At 36.3% G+C, this 26,668-nt stretch overlaps 2 protein-coding genes across 4 annotated transcripts in view; both read left to right on the top strand.

Annotated features, from left to right (window-relative positions):
• Positions 1–12,676, top strand: part of LOC102806345 (anaphase-promoting complex subunit 5-like) — a 47,968-nt gene extending 35,292 nt beyond the window's left edge. The window contains exons 15-19 of the mRNA XM_085492540.1: positions 457–604; positions 3,696–3,765; positions 4,545–4,637; positions 11,330–11,424; positions 12,293–12,676. Coding sequence (XP_085348666.1) covers positions 457–604; positions 3,696–3,765; positions 4,545–4,637; positions 11,330–11,424; positions 12,293–12,409 — 523 coding nt within the window. The 3' untranslated portion in view covers positions 12,410–12,676. The remainder of the gene's footprint in view (positions 1–456; positions 605–3,695; positions 3,766–4,544; positions 4,638–11,329; positions 11,425–12,292) is intronic.
• A 6,888-nt stretch (positions 12,677–19,564) lies between these two features.
• On the top strand, positions 19,565–26,177 carry LOC100376272 (glutamine synthetase-like). Of its 3 annotated transcripts, none has more exons than XM_006818104.3 (8): positions 19,565–19,664; positions 22,157–22,359; positions 22,639–22,800; positions 22,904–23,050; positions 24,417–24,544; positions 24,776–24,975; positions 25,099–25,279; positions 25,538–26,177. In XM_006818104.3, exons 2-8 carry the CDS (start codon positions 22,179–22,181, stop codon positions 25,682–25,684), a joined length of 1,146 nt encoding a protein of 381 aa, XP_006818167.1. In that variant the 5' UTR covers positions 19,565–19,664; positions 22,157–22,178; the 3' UTR covers positions 25,685–26,177. The 3 variants fall into 3 exon arrangements, with proteins under 3 accessions (XP_006818167.1, XP_006818166.1, XP_085348287.1); XM_006818103.3 differs by lacking the exon at positions 19,565–19,664 and adding an exon at positions 21,198–21,338; XM_085492161.1 differs by lacking the exon at positions 19,565–19,664 and adding an exon at positions 21,782–21,895.
• The last annotated feature ends 491 nt before the right edge of the window (positions 26,178–26,668 follow it).

Here is a 26,668-nt window from a genome sequence, read left to right on the forward strand (position 1 = left end):
GAAAGCCAAATAGGCAGAATTTCATTAACATTCCATTGAACTCAAATGAACTGACAAATAACTTTGCATGTTATTCGATTGTTGTCTGAATGATTTAAAATCATTATATAAAAAAATAAAATGTAAAAATCTGTATGGGTACCTGTTTTTCCTCAGTTTGGGTAAACTACATGACCATTTTGAACACAATCCAGGTTATTGGCATAATATTCCAACACTTTTCTTTGTCACATCATTAAGAACCTCATAATAAAATAAAATATAATGTATTGAGTTTTACTTTTTTATTACGTCATTTTCATGTCCACTGCTAGATTATTATTTTTTAAAAGATTTTCATTGAGAGCCACATAGACATAATTGTGTAAAATTGTGCATTCCATCAGTTGATATCATTGAGATTCTAATTCCCAAATGTATGAGCTTGTAACAGATTTTCACTATTTTTATTTGTAGACTTCTAATCACGCTGTCAGAACTCTGTTGCCAGACAACCAACTACTCTCTAGCAGCATCTCATTTACTCCAGTGTTTGTCATTATGTCAACAACATCATTTTTACTATTTGGCTGCCATGACAATGATGCATTTGGCCCAGGTTCAGGTAATGTTAGGTTGATTCTGAGAGGTTAAGGTGTATATGAAACATAATATTTCCTAATGAAAATCAGATGTGTTATTTGAATTTATGATCGAATAGATTCATCTCTCCACTTATCAATCTCTTGGTAATTTACATATCATTAACATACTGGTATAAGTTGGTGCATGTCTTTTACATATAATTAGCATATTTTTGTTGGTTTTATCTCCAACAATATGAGTAAGGCTTTCTGTGGTATTTATTCGTTCAATTTTTAATTTGCAAAAAAATCTTCTCTGTAAGTCATGTCACATGAAGTATTAATCCCAGTGTCGTTTTTAGTATTTCCGGATTTTAAGAACTACTTATTTATTTTAATAAAATTTGGACCATGTACCACATGCTCTGAGATAATCCACTTGCAGACCTGATTAATTTTTGGTTGAAATCATATTAAAGATCTGCGCATAGCATTATGGGTAAAGTTAATCTTTCTCTATATGGCTATTTAAACCAATTGTCAAGAATTGTATTATCCCCATGGCTTGCCTCCTGAACCTTCAATATTACAAAGGGATCCTATTTGTACACAGAATATATTGCAAGTTCATTTTCTCATCCATCCATACTTAATCCATCCAAACCTAATCCATCCAAACCTAATCCCTCCAAACCTAATTACTCGTCTTCGTGAATACAAAGTACAATATAAATCAGTGTCGCTAACATATAACAATGATTGACTTAAGATTTGTAGACCCTCCAATTTGACTAACTATGCGACAATCACAACAATCAGCACTGTGATATTTATATCTTTATCATTGTTTTCATTTCACACTTTTGTATCATTGCCTTTCTTCTTGTTTCCCCATATATAATATATAGTCATTCTCAAATTGCATGTATGAATTCTTTCTAAACTTCCTCTAATCAAATTATTATGAATAACACATGCACAAGAGATATTGATTTACATGTGTGTATATGACTGAATGAATTATTTCCCCAGTACCAGTATATTTATTTAATGGCTTCCTGTCTGACCTACCACACTCACTTCAGGGTGAGAGGTCGTAGCATACCTGTATTTTATTAATATCATATGACACTGCTATACTTGGCATATGACTCAATATTGGAACACATATCCCCGAGTACTGACTGTAGTCTTACCCATTTATCTATTACTGGCAGTTCAGTTCTCAAAATAGCTTCTGGTAAACCAATAAATGATAGTTAATTGTGTACACTGCCCTGAAATGAATACTGGGCTTGGGTTTCTGCTAACCCTTCACCATGCAGTCACCTGCAGCTGCTGGGTCTTTGATAACCCTTCACCATGCAGTCACCTGCAGTTGCCGAGTCTCTGCTAACCATTCACCATGCAGTCACCTGCAGCTGCTGGGTCTCTGCTAACCCTTCACTATGCAGTCACCTGCAGCTGCTGGGTCTCTGCTAACCCTTCACCATGCAGTCACCTGCAGTTGCCGAGTCTCTGCTAACCATTCACCATGCAGTCACCTGCAGCTGCTGGGTCTCTGCTAACCCTTCACCATGCAGTCACCTGCAGCTACTGGGTCTCTGCTAACCCTTCACTATGCAGTCGCCTTCAGCTACTGGGTCTCTGCTAACCCTTCACCATGCAGTCAGCTGCAGCTACTGGGTCTCTGATAACCCTTCACTATGCAGTCACCTGCAGCTACTGGGCCTCTGCTAACCCTTCACTATGCAGTCACCTGCAGCTACTGGGCCTCTGCTAAACCTTCACCATGCAGTCACCTGCAGCTGCTGGGTCTCTACAAACCCTTCACCATGCAGTCACCTGCAGCTGCTGGGTCTCTGCTAACCCTTCACCATGCAGTCACCTGCAGCTGCTGGGTCTCTGCTAACCATTCACCATGCAGTCACCTGCAGCTGCTGGGTCTCTGCTAACCATTCACCATGCAGTCACCTGCAGCTGCTGGGTCTTTGATAACCCTTCACTATGCAGTTACCTTCAGCTGCTGGGTCTCTGCTAACCCTTCACTATGCAGTCACCTGCAGCTGCTGGATCTCTGCTAACCCTTCACCATGCAGTCACCTGCAGCTGCTGGGTCTTTGATAACCCTTCACCATACAGTCACCTGCAGCTGCTGGGTCTCTGCTAACTCTTCACCATGCAGTCACCTGCAGCTGCTGGGTCTTTGATAACCCTTCACCATGCAGTTTCCTTCAGCTACTGGGTCTCTGCTAACCCTTCACCATGCAGTTACCTTCACCTATTGGGTCTCTGCTAACCCTTCACCATACAGTCACCTGCAGCTACTGGGTCTCTGCTAACCCTTCACCATGCAGTCACCTGCAGCTGCTGGGTCTCTGCTAACCCTTCACCATGCAGTTACCTTCAGCTATTGGGTCTCTGCTAACCCTTCACCATACAGTCACCTGCAGCTGCTGGGTCTCTGCTAACCATTCACCATGCAGTCACCTTCAGCTACTGGATCTCTGCTAACCCTTCACCATACAGTCACCTGCAGCTGCAGAGTCTCTGCTAACTCTTCCCCATGCAGTCACCTGCAGCTACTGGGTCTCTGCTAAACCTTCACCATGCAGTCACCTGCAGCTACTGGGTCTCTGCTAACCCTCCACCATGCAGTTACCTTCAGCTACTGGGTCTCTGCTAACCCTTCACTATGCAGTCACCTGCAGCTGCTGGGTCTCTGCTAACCCTTCACCATACAGTCACCTGCAGCTGCTGGGTCTTTGATAACCCTTCACCATACAGTCACCTGCAGCTGCTGGGTCTCTGCTAACTCTTCACCATGCAGTCACCTGCAGCTGCTGGGTCTCTGCTAACCCTTCACCATGCAGTTACCTTCAGCTATTGGGTCTCTGCTAACCCTTCACCATACAGTCACCTGCAGCTGCTGGGTCTCTGCTAACCATTCACCATGCAGTCACCTTCAGCTACTGGATCTCTGCTAACCCTTCACCATACAGTCACCTGCAGCTGCAGAGTCTCTGCTAACTCTTCCCCATGCAGTCACCTGCAGCTGCTGGGTCTTTGATAACCCTTTACCATACAATCGTCTTGACAAATAATTTCAATAATGTTATTGTTTTTCTTTAGCTTCTGCTTAGTCTACCTCACCAAGCATTGTCATTGGTTGACAAATCAATAACCCAGGTGTTAGCACATGGTAAGTTAGTTCATTTAAAGGTTTGTTATTGATTGTCAAATCTGTAACCCAATTGTAAATAACACATGCATCCATTGTTACATTTATGCAGCAGCATTGAATCTGAGCTGAACTACTGCTCCTCCAATCAATTAACAGTATTTCTTTACTCTGCCAAATAGATATTAGGGCGCGTACCTAAAGCCAGAAATTACGTAAAAATAGGAAATGATGTTGTCTCCGACATAAGTGAAATAAGAGAACACTTGAAGAAGACTGAGGGTGTGATTTCGGCTCGATAGTTGGACCTTGATGTATACACGGTCGGAGCCATGTCAGAGCCCAATCCTATCAGAGTTTATCCCTTGAACTTGCGCTTGAGCCGAACGCGTTTGCACAACCATTTTTGCTGTATCAAGTTGTAGGGCTTTGATGAAATGTTGTCGTTTAAACGTAGCACATGTCATTCATTAAATATTATTACCGGTACCCTATCATGGTCTCACAATTGTTTTTTATCAGCCTGTTTATTGATGGGCCCAGCAGATGTGAGATTTGTCTTCAACAGTACTAAACTGTCATTTTTAATAGGGTGGAAATATGTATAAACTTCAACACTTGATATGACCACTAGCACTGTTGGCATGACAACTGAAATGTTGTGGCGTTGGATGCAATATTATATGTCAGTTAATAATGTGTAAATATTTAATTGACACATATCAATGTGACTGTTTAGATTTCCTAAATAAAATGAAAATTGTCAAAATATTAAAATTAATTTGTTCTGTTTTTTCTAGGTTCTGAATATGACAAATGTTCTGTTCAACTTCTTTTGGCAAAGTGTCAATTGGCTTGTACCAAACCTCAGAAAACTGACAAAAGAAAAGAAGGTAACTATGATGACATCTGGTATAATCATATAATACATGTCAACCTTGTTGTGTTCAGTAAATAAACACATATTTACTCTAGCGTATGTGCTTTTCATCATTGAACACATCAGTTTAAAAATTGCACCTCACATAGAAAACTGCTCCACATATGTTAGAATGGGTAAATTTTAGTTTTTTTGTTTCAGAGGATGTACGTTTTGTTTAGTTAATATGAACTTTTAATATAGTAGTATAAAAAATCAAAATTTAATACATTGAATAGTTGTGGTAAGAAATGATCTAAATATGTAAAAAAAAAAATTAAAACCGTGTTACTGCATCATTGTCATAAATTTTTGAATTATTTTTGGCCTTACATATGTGCAGTGCACAGTGATTCATTGTAAAAATAAATCACATATATACATGTTTCAAATCATGTTTGATTTTGGCTGCTTATATTGTACATGTACAGTTTTTGAATATGGTAATGAGCTTGCTCATTTCTATTTTACACAATTAAACCGCTTTTTCACTGTATTCTGTGATGCTATTAATCCTTGCTACGTTTTCACTGTATTCTGTGATGCTGTTAATCCTTGCTACGTTTTCAGTGCATTCTGTGATGCTGTTAATCCTTGCTGCTTTTTCACTGTATTCTGTGATGCTGTTAATCCTTGCTACGTTTTCACTGTATTCTGTGATGCTATTAATCCTTGCTACGTTTTCAGTGCATTCTGTGATGCTATTAATCCTTGCTACGTTTTCAGTGCATTCTGTGATGCTATTAATCCTTGCTGCTTTTTCACTGTATTCTGTGATGCTATTAATCCTTGCTGCTTTTTCACTGTATTCTGTGATGCTATTAATCCTTGCTACGTTTTCAGTGCATTCTGTGATGCTATTAATCCTTGCTACGTTTTCAGTGCATTCTGTGATGCTGTTAATCCTTGCTACGTTTTCAGTGCATTCTGTGATGCTGTTAATCCTTGCTACGTTTTCAGTGCATTCTGTGATGCTATTAATCCTTGCTACGTTTTCAGTGCATTCTGTGATGCTGTTAATCCTTGCTACGTTTTCAGTGCATTCTGTGATGCTGTTAATCCTTGCTAAGTTTTCAGTGCATTCTGTGATGCTGTTAATCCTTGCTACGTTTTCAGTGCATTCTGTGATGCTGTTAATCCTTGCTGCTTTTTCAGTGCATTCTGTGATGCTGTTAATCCTTGCTACGTTTTCAGTGCATTCTGTGATGCTGTTAATCCTTGCTACGTTTTCAGTGCATTCTGTGATGCTATTAATCCTTGCTGCTTTTTCAGTGCATTCTGTGATGCTGTTAATCCTTGCTACGTTTTCAGTGCATTCTGTGATGCTGTTAATCCTTGCTACGTTTTCAGTGCATTCTGTGATGCTATTAATCCTTGCTGCTTTTTCAGTGCATTCTGTGATGCTGTTAATCCTTGCTACGTTTTCAGTGCATTCTGTGATGCTGTTAATCCTTGCTACGTTTTCAGTGCATTCTGTGATGCTATTAATCCTTGCTACGTTTTCAGTGCATTCTGTGATGCTGTTAATCCTTGCTACGTTTTCAGTGCATTCTGTGATGCTATTAATCCTTGCTACGTTTTCAGTGCATTCTGTGATGCTGTTAATCCTTGCTACGTTTTCAGTGCATTCTGTGATGCTATTAATCCTTGCTACGTTTTCAGTGCATTCTGTGATGCTGTTAATCCTTGCTACGTTTTCAGTGCATTCTGTGATGCTGTTAATCCTTGCTACGTTTTCAGTGCATTCTGTGATGCTATTAATCCTTGCTACGTTTTCAGTGCATTCTGTGATGCTGTTAATCCTTGCTGCTTTTTCACTGTATTCTGTGATGCTATTAATCCTTGCTACGTTTTCAGTGCATTCTGTGATGCTATTAATCCTTGCTACGTTTTCACTGTATTCTGTGATGCTATTAATCCTTGCTACGTTTTCAGTGCATTCTGTGATGCTGTTAATCCTTGCTACGTTTTCCGTGCATTCTGTGATGCTGTTAATCCTTGCTACGTTTTCAGTGCATTCTGTGATGCTATTAATCCTTGCTACGTTTTCAGTGCATTCTGTGATGCTGTTAATCCTTGCTACGTTTTCAGTGCATTCTGTGATGCTGTTAATCCTTGCTACGTTTTCAGTGTATTCTGTGATGCTATTAATCCTTGCTGCTTTTTCAGTGCATTCTGTGATGCTGTTAATCCTTGCTACAATTTCAGTGCATTCTGTGATGCTGTTAATCCTTGCTACGTTTTCAGTGCATTCTGTGATGCTGTTAATCCTTGCTACGTTTTCAGTGCATTCTGTGATGCTGTTAATCCTTGCTGCTTTTTCAGTGCATTCTGTGATGCTGTTAATCCTTGCTACGTTTTCAGTGCATTCTGTGATGCTGTTAATCCTTGCTACGTTTTCAGTGCATTCTGTGATGCTGTTAATCCTTGCTGCTTTTTCAGTGCATTCTGTGATGCTGTTAATCCTTGCTACGTTTTCAGTGCATTCTGTGATGCTATTAATCCTTGCTGCTTTTTCAGTGCATTCTGTGATGCTGTTAATCCTTGCTACGTTTTCAGTGCATTCTGTGATGCTGTTAATCCTTGCTACGTTTTCAGTGCATTCTGTGATGCTATTAATCCTTGCTACGTTTTCAGTGCATTCTGTGATGCTGTTAATCCTTGCTACGTTTTCAGTGCATTCTGTGATGCTATTAATCCTTGCTACGTTTTCAGTGCATTCTGTGATGCTGTTAATCCTTGCTACGTTTTCAGTGCATTCTGTGATGCTATTAATCCTTGCTACGTTTTCAGTGCATTCTGTGATGCTGTTAATCCTTGCTACGTTTTCAGTGCATTCTGTGATGCTGTTGATCCTTGCTACGTTTTCAGTGTATTCTGTGATGCTGTTAATCCTTGCTACGTTTTCAGTGCATTCTGTGATGCTGTTAATCCTTGCTACGTTTTCAGTGCATTCTGTGATGCTGTTAATCCTTGCTACGTTTTCAGTGCATTCTGTGATGCTGTTAATCCTTGCTACGTTTTCAGTGCATTCTGTGATGCTGTTAATCCTTGCTACGTTTTCAGTGCATTCTGTGATGCTGTTAATCCTTGCTACGTTTTCAGTGCATTCTGTGATGCTATTAATCCTTGCTACGTTTTCAGTGCATTCTGTGATGCTATTAATCCTTGCTACGTTTTCAGTGCATTCTGTGATGCTGTTAATCCTTGCTACGTTTTCAGTGCATTCTGTGATGCTATTAATCCTTGCTACGTTTTCAGTGCATTCTGTGATGCTGTTAATCCTTGCTACGTTTTCAGTGCATTCTGTGATGCTATTAATCCTTGCTACGTTTTCAGTGCATTCTGTGATGCTGTTAATCCTTGCTACGTTTTCAGTGCATTCTGTGATGCTGTTAATCCTTGCTACGTTTTCAGTGCATTCTGTGATGCTATTAATCCTTGCTACGTTTTCAGTGCATTCTGTGATGCTGTTAATCCTTGCTGCTTTTTCACTGTATTCTGTGATGCTATTAATCCTTGCTACGTTTTCAGTGCATTCTGTGATGCTATTAATCCTTGCTACGTTTTCACTGTATTCTGTGATGCTATTAATCCTTGCTACGTTTTCAGTGCATTCTGTGATGCTGTTAATCCTTGCTACGTTTTCCGTGCATTCTGTGATGCTGTTAATCCTTGCTACGTTTTCAGTGCATTCTGTGATGCTATTAATCCTTGCTACGTTTTCAGTGCATTCTGTGATGCTGTTAATCCTTGCTACGTTTTCAGTGCATTCTGTGATGCTGTTAATCCTTGCTACGTTTTCAGTGTATTCTGTGATGCTATTAATCCTTGCTGCTTTTTCAGTGCATTCTGTGATGCTGTTAATCCTTGCTACAATTTCAGTGCATTCTGTGATGCTGTTAATCCTTGCTACGTTTTCAGTGCATTCTGTGATGCTGTTAATCCTTGCTACGTTTTCAGTGCATTCTGTGATGCTGTTAATCCTTGCTGCTTTTTCAGTGCATTCTGTGATGCTGTTAATCCTTGCTACGTTTTCAGTGCATTCTGTGATGCTGTTAATCCTTGCTACGTTTTCAGTGCATTCTGTGATGCTGTTAATCCTTGCTGCTTTTTCAGTGCATTCTGTGATGCTGTTAATCCTTGCTACGTTTTCAGTGCATTCTGTGATGCTATTAATCCTTGCTGCTTTTTCAGTGCATTCTGTGATGCTGTTAATCCTTGCTACGTTTTCAGTGCATTCTGTGATGCTGTTAATCCTTGCTACGTTTTCAGTGCATTCTGTGATGCTATTAATCCTTGCTACGTTTTCATTGCATTCTGTGATGCTGTTAATCCTTGCTACGTTTTCAGTGCATTCTGTGATGCTATTAATCCTTGCTACGTTTTCAGTGCATTCTGTGATGCTGTTAATCCTTGCTACGTTTTCAGTGCATTCTGTGATGCTATTAATCCTTGCTACGTTTTCAGTGCATTCTGTGATGCTGTTAATCCTTGCTACGTTTTCAGTGCATTCTGTGATGCTGTTGATCCTTGCTACGTTTTCAGTGTATTCTGTGATGCTGTTAATCCTTGCTACGTTTTCAGTGCATTCTGTGATGCTGTTAATCCTTGCTACGTTTTCAGTGCATTCTGTGATGCTGTTAATCCTTGCTACGTTTTCAGTGCATTCTGTGATGCTGTTAATCCTTGCTACGTTTTCAGTGCATTCTGTGATGCTGTTAATCCTTGCTACGTTTTCAGTGCATTCTGTGATGCTGTTAATCCTTGCTACGTTTTCAGTGCATTCTGTGATGCTATTAATCCTTGCTACGTTTTCAGTGCATTCTGTGATGCTGTTAATCCTTGCTACGTTTTCAGTGTATTCTGTGATGCTGTTAATCCTTGCTACGTTTTCAGTGCATTCTGTGATGCTGTTAATTCTTGCTACATTTTCAGTGCATTCTGTGATGCTGTTAATCCTTGCTACGTTTTCAGTGCATTCTGTGATGCTGTTAATCCTTGCTACGTTTTCTGTGCATTCTGTGATGCTATTTAGGGGCAATATTTACTCTAAATGAGAAATTTAAAACAAACTTATCTATGTTAAAAAAAAAAATCAATGAAGGCTCTTTTCAGCATCAGACAAACAGTCTTAAACCACAAAATAATCTCACCAGCACTTAGTTTGAAAATTTTCGACCAATTAATTTCACCTATACTCATGTATGGTGCAGAAATCTGGGCCAATGAAATCACAACTGACAGTAACAGTTTAGAGCAAGTTTGCAGTCATTTTTACAGGTTTATCCTAGGAGTGAGTAAAATGACGCCAATTAGTGGTTTGAAAGCAGAACTTGGTAGGTTACCAGTAAAATTAAAAATTAATTTGGCTCAAATTAAATACTGCCATAGACTATATAGTCTGCCAGATAATCACATTTTAAAATTAGCCCTGGATGAAATGATAAAAATTAATTCAAACTGGGTAAGGACTATTAATGCTACACTGAGACATGATCTAATTAAAATAAAAAATGATCACAATATGGAAAATTGGAATCAAATACTAAAAAAAGTAAAACTCAGACTATCTGAGATTTATATTCAAAGATGGAGAGAAGAACTAAATTTCAGTGAAACCAATGAAAATAGGGGAACAAAACTGAAAACATACAAACTATTCAAAGTAAGCTATAATATGGAAAATTATTTGCAAAACATTTCAAATTTCAGCCTCAGGAAAATGCTTTCAAAATTCCGTCTGAGTGACCACAACTTAGAAATAGAATTAGGTAGAAGAACAAAGCCCAAAATAGAATTAGAAAATAGACACTGTAATAAATGTAACACTAAAGCATTAGGAGATGAAAAACATTTCCTGCTATTTTGTACTGGCTATATAGAACAAAGAAAAAAACTGTTTGATGAGTGTGCAATAAATATTTACACAATGGATGTGAATTCCATATTTAAAAAGATTATGGAGAATACTATAGCTTTAGCAAAATACTTAAAGAGCACAATTTTTAAAACCACAGAAAGTAATTAATTTATTTTTTTCTTTTATTTTACTAACACTTTATTTTTATCTCTTATGTATTGTATGTTTTTATGTTCCTTACCATACAAAAACCCTCTGAAGGTTTTTAGTAGTGTAATAAAGTTATTATTATTATTATTATTAATCCTTGCTACGTTTTCAGTGCATTCTGTAACGCTATTGGTGGAAATACATTTGATTAATGTATACATCACTGTTCATAAATAATAAAAGGCGGTGAGTCGTCACGACATGCATGTGTGAAATTTTGTGTTGATGAACATTCATTTTGCCACTGATTCTGTGCATTCTCTCAATGGCAAGCACAAATATAAATTTTGACCAAAGCATAGAATTTGACACCTTGAAATATTGTGTTCCAGTCACCACAGTAATTACCTACCTGAATATAGTCATTGATCTGTGCAACATGTATAATCACCATAATTGCTCAAATGGGACAATTTCTAGCACATGTGATGCAACGACCATTGCCCTTTAAAGTTGTCTATCTTATCTCATAATTTCTTAGTAAAATGCATGCTTTGGAAGTTTTCAAACCAACATTAAAACACGCTGCAGAATAAACTCATTGCCGTGTGGTGGATTAGATTTACTCAGAATGATTTTTTTTTCATTGACAGCTTTGCTATCAGCAATCAGTGTTCTCAATCACATTGCCATTGGTTTCCAGAAAACAGAAGTGCAGTTTAAACTAAAAGAAGTATTGTATATACAGGTAAGTTAAATCTTGATAATGGTCAGATTGTGCAGGAATGTCTTCTCAAATAACATTTCTATATTAATTTTTATAACATGTTCAGTCTCTATCTAGCCATGTGATTGGCTATATTGAGATTCAATATTAGTATTATTGCACAGTCTGCAGGGATTTACAGCTGTACAGTTATAATCATAACAACCTAGATGTGTTTTATATTTTGGAATCTATTTTTCTTGTGAATATAATGTGTCTACAATTCTGAGTGAATATGTTCATTTGATCAGTGCTCATAATGAACACAGAACTGAATCACGTATTAATGCATGTTTGTCGTCTGGGGGAGTAAGGTGATTAGCTGAAAAATTAATTTATTTGCATAAATTATATATTCATGAGAAATGAAAAATGTCATCTTCTTAGTAAATCTGTGGCAAAATCCTGTTGAATATTCAACAGTGTAGATTTACATTTACTGATTCTATTGTTACAAGCTGAAATAGTAATCAAACAATTGTTGTAAAACACATTTTTGATCAGAGTCCAGTACTATACAGACTCTCTTCAATATGGCCATAGCAAGTTATAATATTTTAGATATATGTTAATAATATTACATTGTTTGAAATGTTTATACCACAAGAATTTGTCTAATTACTTTGCATTCAAGAAATCATGTTGTGAGTGCATGCAGTTTGAAATGAAACATCTTTGAATGCAATAAATTATGCGTAGAATGCACCTCTGACCATTCACTTGATTCTCAATTAAAATGTACAAATAACTTTGAAACATTTCACCAAAGTTTTATAGCACCCTCCATTGCAAATAACCTTTGACCTGCTCCTCTTTGTGCAATGTTTTTATAATGTGATTTTATTTTCAGGCACAGATATATGGTGAACTTGGTTACTCGGTTGAGAGAAACAAGTGTGCATTGATGTTTAGACAGTTAGATCTACAATATCCAGCATCTATCTGTCCACCACTCATGACATTGTGAAGATGACAAAGTGGTTAAAATGTATTTTACAAGAATTTCTTTCTTCATTTTCACTCCTTACATTCAATTATTTTGAAAAAGATGTTGAGATATGATGAGATTTGTTACCATAGTAAATGCCTGAATAATAACATTTCATGAATGTTTGACACCAGCACAAAACAAAACTATTTTGTAAGTCAAGGTAATCTTTATGAAATCTCTAAATAGTAGTCAACTATTTTATTTGTACCACTTTTCAATAAAAATATTCTTCAATACATACAATGTCATTTTGTTAATTCTGAGTTTGGTCAGTGAGATTGTTTTATCAAAACAAACACAACACTGACACAAAACTGACTTTGGAGAGTAATGCTGTGAGGTCATTAATACTACAAGACAATAAAAATGATTAAAGTGAGGGGGTCGTCGCCTGCGCACACGCAGGAATTGAGTCCCAAGCGACAATAACAACACTCTAAAAATACAAAGGCTCATGGTTAGACACTTGTTTGTAAACAATGACACGCTATGGCCATCTGACGCATGCACAGGAGATAGATGACTCCCCCGCTTTAACAGTAAAAGATTAAAAGGAAACACTAATTACAAAATTACATTTACAAATTACAAGTTTCAATGTCCATTACAATACATCTATCAATCTGCATCGAGAATATGTATCATTGGCAAAACCTAGTGGAAAGCTCTTCCATTTTTGAGTAGCCTATTATCAAGATAAGTCTGAAAGTTATTGTGTTGTGAGTTATACTTCTGAAAACTTTACATATTGTGTTATTTACCGATTTAATGACTCATTATCTTCACTACAATAAATCATGTCATACTGTTTGATGTTCAAAGTTTAGTCAGATGCACTGGTAGCAGAGTGAAATAGTTGTCCTAAAAATTATACAGGGAACAACTTAGAAGTCTGATGCGTATTTCATGAACTTGACATTGAATATTGAATATTATTATACATCTGTCACCGTTATGCCATAAGTTAGTGTGTCATAATATGCGGTATTGCACTGGGTTTTTCATCCAACTATATTAGGAAACGCTAATTCCAAATATAGAACGATTACAGCGTAAGCATCCTCCAATAATTAAAACAAACATGGCTGCCCCCAGGGTTTGACCAGACATCACAAAAAAAGAAAATGTTCACTAAATCTTTTCTAAACGTTTTGGATTTTGGCATTTCGATGATGTATTCCTGGGAGGAAAAGATGTATAATAAATAAGGTTATTATGAGGATACTGCAAAGTATGCACTTGGACAGTACGTGGTCGCATCGGTCGACACACCCGCTGTACTGTACACTTTGCAGTATCCTCGCAATAACCTCATTATTTTACATGCCAAATGCAAGAAAGGAATTTTGTAGACGTGTTGCACAAGTTAGATACCATTATGAAAACTTGCCTTCTGCTGAAAAAAGCATATTTTATAAAGAACCTTCTGCTCATTGCTAAACTCAGTATTGCCTTGCATCATCACTGTGATTGTCATAATACAATTTAATGTTTTGGTAGTTATTTCGGCTTCACATTTAATTTTTTTTTAAAGTTCATTTGAGATTAACCATGTTTCAATGTGCATGGATGCCAAAAGATTAACCTCCAGGGTATTTGGTCAGCAGTAATTTAAATGAGGATTACAACTAAAGGCATATCCTAAAATATTTCCTTCAAGTTGCTTATGTTCCTACTATCATGTATGTCGCATCACAGTCCCTCTATCACTCACATGTTCATTATTAATAACAAATTGTCACTATTTAAAATGATTGTGTTTGGCACTTGCTTTCACAGGTCCTGCGTATGTGACCTTGTTCATAGGTCAAATATCACTTTGAATAATTATGCCATCTTAAAATAGATGGCATGATTATTCAAAGTGGTATTTGACCTATGAACTTAAAATATTGCGAGTCATTTCTCTTTTTTAGAGGAAATAGACTGCTAATTCCTCAGCTCCTGAGAGCGAGGTTATTTGTAGATATGTTGGCGATCGCCGCTGTGTCTGCGGAAGTACTATGGGAGATTGCATGATGGGAGTGAAAAGTCTTTGGATCTGTAAAATAATTTTGGAAAAACGTCATTACTGTGCCAATGACATTGAACTTTGCTCTTCCATAAAGCAGCAGTTTTCATCTTCAAATAATCAAAATAACCTTTTTGTCTTCTCAATTTCACAAGATAAACGTCCCAAGGTTGTTTTGTTTACTAAAAGGACATGTCTTTAGGCAGAATTTCTTGTATTAATTTCCATTGCACAACAAAGTAGCAAATATTGTTACTGAAGCACAGAATTTGCATGAATGTTTCTCCTCGGCCATTCACACAAACTGCAAACGAAGTCTTTCACCTCATCCAGTTGTTGACACTTTGCAACCGCCTTAATGGATGTATTTTGACCCCGGATTCTGATCTTGCATTCCGGCTAAATTTTCTGCCCTTTCATACCAGTTCAGTTATTACATCCAAATTTCATGATATTTAATATTTAAAACCAACCTTTTATTTCACAGTCACTTTAGTTTTTACTTGTAAATGTAAAATACATTGTTTATTTACATGAAATTCGAACACGTGCTGCGCGACGACCACCGCGCTTTAAATCTTGGTATCATTTCCAACTGTCACCAAACTGTACGTTTTGACGACTCGTATGTACTTCTGGGACTTGTAATAATTTTATGGAAAATGTACAGCAAATCACATATTTTCCTTATTAATAGTTCATAGTTTTTCTAAATTTAAGTTTTTATTGTTCATAATTATTTACAGTAATAACATATTTTTCCCGATTGTGTGCATGACAGCTTTGTCCACACACAATAAGACAGGATGATATGTATGGATATGTGTGAGTATGTTTCATGGATTAATAGGTCACCTCTTTTGCTTCAATTCCAACTACATCTCTGGAAATATCACTTGCTGTTTATCATTCATATTTTGATATCCCACAATGTGTCGATTGCGTGTCTTCGAAATTCTAACTACTATTTCGCAAAATTTGACCAGCCTTGCTTTTACCAGTCATTTAAGTCAACTCCCATATTGTCCTTCACAGTGAAGGTTAATGCAGATATATTGTAAATTACACAGAGGTAACATTACAATACATTTCCCTTCACATTCCCTTGTATTACATAACAATCTTTGAGCTGAGGCAGTTATGGTTCTACAACCATCACCAGTTCTCTTGTAATAATAAAGATAATTTATTGCATCCTTAGAAATACAGTGTTTCCATCAGTTTATAGCAACAAAAGTAAGATATTAAAAAACAAAATAACTATAGCAAATAATAAATGATAGATTTTAGTGTTTTTGTTAAGTATCTTTCTCGTTTCTCATTAAGAACGAGCTGTGTATAAATTCTCCAACAAGTTTGATTACATTTGTGTAATATCTATTGACAATCAGACTGCGAGACCGATGCATGGGGACATGTTCGTGTCATGCGTAGACAGCGTGGGTTGAAAGTGGGAATTTTGACGTCACGTATCTTATCACGGTTATGAAGAACCGCAATTCCTGATATATTTTGTTTACTATACCCATTAATTGTGTAGATTGTCGACATTATTATTTGATCTAATATTGAGGATAGGTATGTAGTAGGGTACATAATTTTCCATTCTTAGAATTGATTCCCTCTTTCACCACCAATGGTATTTTTATCAACCATCATGCTACATAGGTCGTATATATTACATATACATTCTCTAAACACCGAACCATACATATACTTTGCCTTGACCTGTTGCGACATTGATCTATTGTATTCGATTCAATTTTACTTCGCTCACGGACCACCCGGCATTTTCCGATCACAACATTCACACGTGACATCGTTTATTTACGGAAATATAATGTTATGTTAATGAGTATTCTGGCCTTGCATTCACGTGACACTCGCCGACTGCGTGAACAGTTGAACACTCGTCGTACACGTGCTAGTTTGAGAAAGACTTTCATTTTCATTCACATTATTTTGGCACAGATCCAAACGTAAGAAAACTTATTAACGATTTGCGTCAAAGAAACAGGAATTAATTTTAGATTTGGTGATTTTTATTGCGTTGGATGAATAACATTATCCACATCGTCAATTTCAAATAATGTGACAATCCAGGGGATTTATTGTCAATTACAGTAATAAAAGTATGTTGTGCTGTAAATTCATAATTCTAACATGGTTACAATATGTTATTAATTAAAAAGTATAGTTCACAGATCTGAAGTTTAATCTTTGTCGTCGATTTTTGACAAAATAATTTCACTTATGGTAGCTTGTCAGCGGTAATAGTAGTATCGGTAATCACCGCAAATTAGTTTGTCGTCTTGACCGCTGTGGAATTGGAAGTAATGGATACATATCGCTATGTATAATTGGTTGACTGTATTAGAGATATATCTACTATTCACCAATTTGTATTCTAGATATGAAAAACTACTACAAAACAAAACTACTATTCAATTCAATTACAGGATAGGACGTGATTTCCATAAGAGATTTATGCCAGCGGTCACGGTAAATATCGTGTTGCGGATTAAAGATACAATATGAACGAAAATATATATTTGGTTGATTTACCATTAATTAAAACTGTTGCGTTTACGGGGCACAAAACAGTAAAAAGAAAAATCGAAACCAATAATACGCATGTGCAGTGTTTTTATTGTACGTACCAAAACAACAAGTGCAATAGTATTAGGTAATTTCAATCGGGGATGAACACTCAGATATATGCTACAATAACAGGTTTTTCAATTCATGCTAAATCATCATAGTCCAGTGTATTCATCCGCATACAGTGTCAAGCAACAATACTAAACTGCATGTTTTCGTTCATATTGCATTTAAAATGGCAGGAAAGGTCATTTCTGTTTTTTTGCGAGCTTCTCTTGTATGTATCATGATGCGACCACGTACCCCTCCGATACAATTCCACCCAAGTTGACAGCTTGAACCAATTCATATTTTTGACTGTATTTTACTAGTAATTAATTGTCTTTTTAATATAGCTATATTTCAGAATGCTTCTTCATCGATTTTTAACCATCTGATTGCCATGATTTTCACTGATATAACCCTTGTTTATTCCTATTGAAGTGGTTAGAATATCGTGTGAAGGGCATGTTATATCTGGAACACAGTATATGTACAGTTTGATTCATGTAATATTATGCAAATTATATGTACAGGAAGACTAATTTACATACAATCGGAAAAATAAAATGATTACTAGTAAAATACGTACATTATCATACACAATTATCAAACTGTATTCATTTACACTGTGATGAGTGACATCTTGGTCCATGAGTATTTCAATACAAGAAGATAGTATTGTTAGCAAACTGTCTCAATCTGTCATTGTCATCGTCGACATTCTCCACCTAAAACTGGGTGACAAAGGTTAAAGTTTAAATAAAAAAATGACCAAATTGAGAATGGTTACAGATTACTGGGCCATATATTCCCAATAATAACATATAATGTCTTAGTTTGTTATCATATCATATTATGTAGTGTTTATAGTCGATGTGATCGAGTGTGGTTAACCCATGAACACTTTAGACTATGTTGACATGGTCCTATTGGAAGTTGCAGTTTCGCCATTTTTACGCGAAAATGCTGAAAAATGTCGGGATACTGGACAATTAATGTTCATTGTCAGTTTGAAAAAAATAAGATTTTCATTCATTTTAAAGACTGAGCAATGGGGAACGCCTTGGATATTCTTAAGTGTGTTTAAATCATTTTGTTTGATATCACATATTAAAAGACACTAATGGAATAAAATTTTCATAAAATAGCTCTGTAAAATATACAAATATTTGTTCGACGATTTAATGAAAACGTTCAAGTTAGACTAACTTGTGTGCTTGTAAATCAGGTGCACATGGTGTCATCGTACTTATACGGTTATATTAAGATAAATTATTCTCTAATTTACTTTAAGATGTGATATCAAACACAATTATTTAAAATATCTCAAAGTTACCCAATTTTTAAAAAAGTTGATCATAAACCGCGTGAAAATGTTCATCGTTTATATTAATTCAATAATATCATTTGTGTGTGTTACAGTGTCGTATCTTTAGAAATCCGTAGAGCAGGGTTCTATCTTATCTGTTTATAATATTTTAGTGCTTATATTTGGAATATATCACTTAGTGTCAATACATTTGTTGAAATAAACAATACAAGTAATACATTCTTGATTGTAGCATATGATGTTCATTTTTATTGTGATTTTCTGTTATTTCTAATGGGGGGGGGTGTCATTTAGTTTTTCCAACACAACCGTCTCGACTGAGTAGCTCGATGAGACAAATAAGAGCCCCTTCATCAATTTTAATACATATAATAGAATCTCAGAAATACTTTAAGCATAAAATATTTTTATTTATTTTTTATTAGACGTTTGAATCGAGTTGAGGTGAACGAACTGAAATAACTGTGATATCGGTGGTGCTAATGACGTATTTGGTATACTATTCACTCATTGACAACGCAATGCACGGTAAATCAATAAAAGCTGACTTATCATCCATTCGTCACGTGAACAACCAAGAAATCGATGAATTGGTCAGAAATAATGCGAAAGTCGTGCTACTTTACTCCCGTTTCCATCATGTGTATTGAAATGTGTGCATTTGTAGCTCACGTGATAGTAATGTTACAATTTCATTGACAATCTCTATATAGATGATGTCATAACTTTATATCTTCTAATTATATCTTAAAGGTTTCCATTTCAGCAATGTAACAGTCATTAGTATTATTTTACCATTTCAGACGTAACAAAATCGAAACCGCGAATCTTCTTTTTGTTTACATTTGTACAAAAGCAATTGCGTCAGTGTTGACAGGAAATAAAAGTCTTCTCATGTGATTTTTTTCAAAGGGACATTTTCATAAAGTCATTAGTCTTAGATCTTTTCAAGAATCTTCCATGACGTCATCAATCACCTCGCACCCGGGAAAGCAGTGACGTAGCGTCCCTCGACCAATCACGTTGTGGCTACGACATATTATGAGTAATGCACACAGTGTGCCTTTTACGTGTCATTATCACGTGTCAGTGTTATTATTATTATCCCCCACGTGCAGTATTTAAACACCCCTTCATAAAGTGTTTCAGTCATCCTCAAAACACCGTGACCGATACATTGTTACCAGTCTATATGCAACGTTGGAATTCCTGTGGCGATATATTAAATGAAACGTGGTGCACTGTAGGTATGTATGTTCACGACAAATCTTATTGTTTTTAATGTAATTTGTTGCCATGTATACATATACTTGTACCAGCCTGAGGCTCAAGTTATTCGGTGGAACTCGTTGACGCTGCGATTTGCAGTATTCATAACGAGCATATTGAATGTACCGCCGGTATGCATATGTGCAATTTACACTGTGCAGATGTGTCGATAGAGAGGACATCAATGAATGCCCCGAGTCTGAAATGTATATGGATTCACAATGGCTAAAGTTTTTATAATAATCTAATAATATAAGAATAATATACTAGTATATATCTCTGTATTTACGAACAATTTATTTAAAGGGAATTCAAATGAAAAAAAAGTTTCTAAATAATGTTACAGACATGAACTACATGAATACATAGCGTATAGTGATCACCTACTAATGTTTGAAAAAAGCAGGCATACTAAAATTAGATTGCTATGACAACTCAGTTGATGATCAATCATATTTCTTGGCGAGTATTTAATGAAAACGAATAGAAGTAATTTTTTGATGCATTTCACGCTCAATGTGTTTTTAACGTTTTTGGTAGTTTTTTTGTTTTCTTTGCTTCTTTCTTTGTTACTAGAACCGTGATTCTACCATTTGTTACTTGACCCATGGAACTACAAAGCCCGTAGTTCCATGCTTGACCTTGTTCGATTCAAGGTAAATAATGTCAAAGTCATAATATTACACGAGTTTTCGGTGAATCCCTATTCTATTTTGGTAGATCAGAATGCATGCCTCAACCTAAAAATACCAATCGATTTGGAAATTCAATCGTCTATGTCACTATTGTACTGTTTTTTAGTTCCATGTTGTGACATAGGATAATTCCGATTGAAATGTTACAACAGAGCACGCTATGCCCACGTGTTACAGCAAAATAAACAGAGCCGTAAGTGTAAAGAAATCTATTATAATTCTGAGGCGAAAGCTCAGACATAGAAACAAAGGTTCTGCCAAGCTAGAGATAGCGGTCCCGATGGTGATCCTGAATCGGGGTGACCATGGTGTTAATTGGTGATCGCAAATTTCGTCCGCCTTACACAAGTACACAATAGAGTTAGTACAAAATATTTAAATATGTCCCTGGATATACCCACATGTCTTGACCTTACTGTTGTACTTTCCTAAGTCAGTGTCAATAAATATACTATAAACGTGTAAAGTCCGGATGGGTGTATAACATGCAGTATAAACTAGCAGTGCGTGTTTTTCTGTGGCTGTCTCAGCCTTGGCTAACTGCATTTTTCCTAAATCCACGCCGAAGTGCGTTTTCAGAACCATGCTCTGTTGTCATTATAATTTTGTCACGCAGAGAAACGGTGACCGAGCGCGGGCAAGATTTTAACGCGTGAAACGTCATATGAGCTCGTCCAATCACGTTTATGCTGAGTCCAGCCTCGTTCAAATAATTCTTTTGTATCACTGGCGTGGTATATAGCTAACATATTGTTGTCATGGCAACAATTGTATGGTAATATATTTTTGCGGAACGAGGCTATCACGCTAGTCGTGAATGATTTTAACACGTGAACACATGACCACAATAATTTACGGGGAAACTGCCATCACTCTTACAGAAGCTACCTACTGGGGAGTGTCTTTATTTTCTTGCTTCTCGGAAGAATTGCTCTTTTTGCCCATCTTTCACTAACGGTGAGTTTGAATCAAGCAGTTGATTGTCTTCGGTCTCCCTTGTAGCATTTTATTTGTCCGGGCAAAGATTGTTTTTTGGCTGATGCAATGTTGAGCTCGTGTCGCCAGCTCAATACGCACAGTGTAGCTGTGGCGCAACGGCGCATGGTCTGTTAATGTTCAACAAAATCATCTAACACCATACGTTACTTCAGAGACTAGTATTTCCGGAAATTCTGAAGGAATTTACGAACACAACTGCATCAAATTTGGTATTTGTCAAGTCAAGGTCGTCTTAATTGTTTTGCTTAAATGTTATTTTGGCGGGAAACTTGCATTTGTTGTGTTTCGTGACCTTCAACAGCGAATGGGCGATAAACAAAACTGGTTGTCACCGGGTTAGGTGGGACCTCCTATTAAACAGTCGGTTTGCCACCGTGGCAGTTTATCTAGTGTTTTATACTGTTGGGTCAGCTGGAATAATACGTTGCTCGTACATAGAAAATTTCTAGCCGTTTTTGAGTGTACAAAGTCGTGATCTTGCTAGTACTGTTAATTGTCATGGTCGCTATTGCTCGGTGCGTCATAGTAGTAACTTTCCCAAGTTTTTCTTTCAGTATGCATCATGTTATCCTTAGTTTCCTGTTTTAGTGACGTGTTACCCTCTGTTCTTTGTGTATTGGGGCTGTATTAAATCGCGGGTTAACGCATTTCTCAATAGTTTGTGTTGAATGTTCAGAGTGGCAAGATTTGAGAGGCATGTCGCATTTCAACCATGAGTAAAAGTATTTAGTTATGCCTTGTATGCCTCCTAATGTCTTAATTTGTTGTCTCCACAGATTGTAAGATACGGAAATAACCATGTCTAGTTCAAGTTCAGCGTCTACATATTCAGCAGCAACTAACAAAGGTGTGCTTCACCGATACATGCAACTGCCACAAAGAAACAAAGTACAATGTATGTACATATGGATAGATGGGTCTGGAGAAGGAGTCCGATGCAAATCGAGGACCATGGATTTTGAACCCAAGTCCCCTGAAGGTATGTGTGATTGACTTCCAGGATGACTACTTTTTAAACGTTTAGAATAAAGTCAAAAATGTACAGCACAAAAACATTATTTGCAAGTTAAGAATAGTGACACTAATTTAATTTAGGTGTAAATTCAATTCTGTAGAAATGTGTGAATTTGCTTCATTGTCTGAACTGTCAAGTGCCTTCACAAATTAGTAAATTCCTGCAATTGACATTGCAAAATTGGTTCTACCTTTCTAATTGTCATGTTTTATAACTCCTAGTATCTTTTTGTTAACCTTTCAGAGTTGCCAGTTTGGAACTACGATGGCTCAAGCACAGGGCAAGCTGAAGGAAGCAACAGTGACATGTATTTACATCCAGTGGCTTTATTTGAAGATCCATTCAGACTATCACCCAATAAGTTGGTTCTCTGTGAAACGTATAAATACGACAGACGACCAGCAGGTATGTACAATTCTCTTCACTTGGACGTTAATAATTTTGATAATTGTAAATTTATCTCAAAGTGGTTGTAGTTTGTACTTATCCCATCTTTCTGTAATTTTAGAAACAAACTTTCGTCAGTCATGCAAGAAGTCGATGGACAAAGTGAAGCATGATATACCATGGTTTGGAATGGAACAAGAATACACACTGCTCAGCCAAGATGGTCATCCATTTGGCTGGCCTAAGATGGGATATCCTGGCCCACAAGGTAAGACTGAATTGGCAGTATACGGTTTTTGTTTTTTAGCTCCGCTGTCGACTTTGTCGAGCGGAGCTTATCATATGAGTGATTGTCCGTCGTCGTCGTCCGTGTCAATGTTTTACTTTTTCGACTTCTTCTTGAAAACTACAAGCCTGAATGCTTTGATACTTGGTGTATATGTACCTTGGGTAGACCTCTCTCAGATTTCTTCATTTCATGATGATATCTTCAATTCTCTAATTTTGGTGAATATTTTTGTCATTTTTAGTAAAAAGTGATATTTTCGACTTCTTGTTGAAAACCGCAAGTGCAATTGCTTTGATATTACATATATAGGTACTACATGTGAACCTCTCTCAGATTTGTTCATTTTGTAATGATATCTTTAATTCTCTAATTTTGGTGAATATTTTTGTCATTTTTGGTAAAAAGTGATATTTTCGACTTCTTGTTGAAAACCGCAAGTCCAATTGCTTTGATATTTACATATATAGGTACTACATGTCGACCTCTCTCAGATTTGTTCATTTTGTAATGATATCTTCAATTCTCTAATTTTGGTGAATATTTTTGTAATTTTTGGTAAAAAGTGATATTTTCGACCTCTTGTTGAAAACCGCAAGTCCAATAGCTTTGATATTACATATATAGGTACTACATGTGGACCTCTCTCAGATTTGTTCATTTTGTAATGATATCTTTAATTCTCTAATTTTGGTGAATATTTTTGTAATTTTTGGTAAAAAGTGATATTTTCGACTTCTTGTTAAAAACCGCAAGTGCAAATGCTTTGATATTACATATATAGGTACTACATGTGGACCTCTCTCAGATTTGTTCATTTTGTAATGATATCTTTAATTCTCTAATTTCGGTGAATATTTTTGTAATTTTTGGTAAAAAGTGATATTTTCGACTTCTTGTTGAAAACCGCAAGTCCAATTGCTTTGATATTACATATATAGGTACTACATGTGGACCTCTCTCAGATTTGTTCATTTCATGATGATATCTTTAATTCTCTAATTTTGATGAATATTTTTGTAATTTTTGGTAAAAAGTGATATTTTCGACTTCTTGTTGAAAACCGCAAGTCCAATTGCTTTGATATATTATACATATAGGTACTACATGTGGACCTCTCTCAGATTTGTTCATTTTCTAATGATATCTTCTGTTCTTTAATTGCCATGTGCATTGCTAACAGCGGAGCTATCTCAGCCGACAGGCTGCTTGTTTAATTTGAGATGCGTCACAAACGGCAGATGTAAATGTGGATTTACCATGGTGTTATTGAAATCACCTAAAATATTTAATCGTTAAAAACTAAAAACGCGGCTGTTGATTTTATAATCCTATTTTTTAATTGCAGGTCCATATTATTGTGCCGTGGGTGCTAACAAAGTATATGGTCGTGATATTTTGGAAGCACATTATAGAGCTTGTATTTATGCTGGCCTTGAAATCAGTGGCACCAATGCTGAAGTTATGCCAGCCCAGGTAATTTACATCTTGTCAACAGTATTTTTAAAATGGAGGGAGCAGTTAAAAGTAGATGCAATTAACTTTGGTGTGAATATTGTACTATTTAGTAGTGTTATATTTGGCCAATTGTTGAGATACAATAGGTGCTATGACAATGTAGTAATTAACCATAGTAGTGGTGTGAAATGGAGTGCAGACTGTTGAAATGAGCATTGTGATTTAAAACAGTTTAATTTTTGATTGCAGTGGGAGTTCCAAATTGGACCTTGTGAGGGAATTGCAATGGGTGATCAATTGTGGATTGCTAGGTTTTTACTCCATCGTGTTTGTGAAGACTTTGGTGTTATTGCATCTTTGGATCCTAAGCCAATCCCTGGAGACTGGAATGGAGCTGGTTGCCATACCAACTACAGTACGCTTGCAATGAGAGAAGATAATGGAATCAGGTATGTGACAGTCTTATTACCACTTCTCTGAACATTTTTGAAGGCCACAAGTGTTTTAATGGGAATTGTACAACATTTATAAAAAAAAATTTATAAAACACATTTACATTCAATTATTTTCAGGTATATTGAAGATGCTATTGAAAAGTTAAGTAAGCGACATATGCAACATATTAAATTATATGATCCCAATGATGGTGAGGACAACGCTCGTCGGCTCACAGGATTCCATGAAACTTCGCATATTACAGACTTCTCAGCTGGTATTGCTAATCGAGGTGCAAGTATAAGGATACCTCGCCAGGTGAGTCTCCCTCACACTTATCACTTTAATATCAATGCTGTTCTTTTGCTTATGAGGTGATTGCTAAATGCCTGATGCAAAAGTTGCTGGCATGTTTTAAACTTCTGGCAATGCATGTGGGACATGAAAATTTGCATACAATGCCTCCTTTATCAATGATTGCCTAGACTTGTAAACATGTTTACCACTAGACTTTTTTTATGTTTTTCATGCATTATCTTGATTAAACTTTGTACATGTTTTTATTTCATCATCCAGGTTGGAGAAGACAAAAAAGGCTATTTTGAAGATCGTAGACCATCATCTAACTGTGATCCATATCGTGTAACAGAAGCCTTGGTGCGAACAACAATTCTTGATAATTGGGAGGAGGAAGCAGCAGTTGCAGATGAAGACAATTGTTAATTGCTGAGAACTGTACTTGTGGCTGTACATCCATCAGAACTCTATCTATTCTGTAAAACAATTGAACCATTTTGGAGATCTTCCGATATTTTTGACTTTATGGGAGGGGAGGGTTTGATTTCATCATTTTTAAATGTTCGAAAATGTATATTTTTTGTTTTCAGTTCCAGAATTTATTTTTAATTGGAATTATTTTAGGTTAAAAATGGTGAGAATATACTGCCCAATTATTCAGCAATTTTATTTTAATTTTTTTCTTCAGGGAGCAAATATTCCCTGCTAAGCAGGGTTAAAGTAATTGAAAACTACCACATTGACATTTCCCTGCGACCCCAAGTAGATGGCATCAGCTGTCAATATTGTGGTGGGAGATGACACTTCAATCTCCACTATTTATTGAAAACTTCTCACATATGTATTTACACAACTGACCTTTTTGTATGTAGTTTTAAGCAAACAAAATGTTAATAATAAAAGAAGTTTAAGATTTGAATTTGTTGTGCATTAGTGTTTATCACCAGTTGTATTTAATCGCCTTCATTATCTGCTGTGTGGGCATACTGCGATTACACTATTAGATCAAAATGGCTGCCTGCAGAATAACTTTGGTATTTATAGCTGATGTTAAATGACATTCATTATTGGCAGAAATATTTAACAAGGTCATATAAATACAATTATGTGTAATTTTAACTGAAGTTTAAAATGTAATGTTAACAGTCACTAAAAAATAAAAATTCTCTAGTCCATGAAGCATGTAGTCTTGGAATGGAGATTAAGAACTACACCTAGCTCAGAAACTGGACTGAAAAATGTGTAAATGCAAACAATATATGGGAGAGCCAACATCTGCATTATGCTGCCTTGGTAATGAAAACTTGTTGGTAATCTCTGAAACATCTTGATAATAAAAGCGAACACGGGTATCTTTCAGCAAAAAAACAACTCTAAACGGATCAGCATGAATAAGAACAAGCACCTATA

The sequence above is a fragment of the Saccoglossus kowalevskii genome, chromosome 17, assembly GCF_978046115.1.
Source record: "Saccoglossus kowalevskii chromosome 17, keSacKowa6.1, whole genome shotgun sequence".
In the NCBI taxonomy this organism is placed as follows: domain Eukaryota; kingdom Metazoa; phylum Hemichordata; class Enteropneusta; family Harrimaniidae; genus Saccoglossus; species Saccoglossus kowalevskii.

Excerpts from the sequence above, each read along its gene's own strand:
- LOC100376272 (XM_006818104.3), top strand. The coding sequence starts at position 22,179 with ATGTCTAGTTCAAGTTCAGCGTCTACATATTCAGCAGCAACTAACAAA. Across the intron at positions 23,051-24,416 it reads GGGATATCCTGGCCCACAAG|GTCCATATTATTGTGCCGTG; the intron begins GTAAGACTGAAT and ends TTTTAATTGCAG. Across the intron at positions 24,545-24,775 it reads CTGAAGTTATGCCAGCCCAG|TGGGAGTTCCAAATTGGACC; the intron begins GTAATTTACATC and ends TTTTGATTGCAG.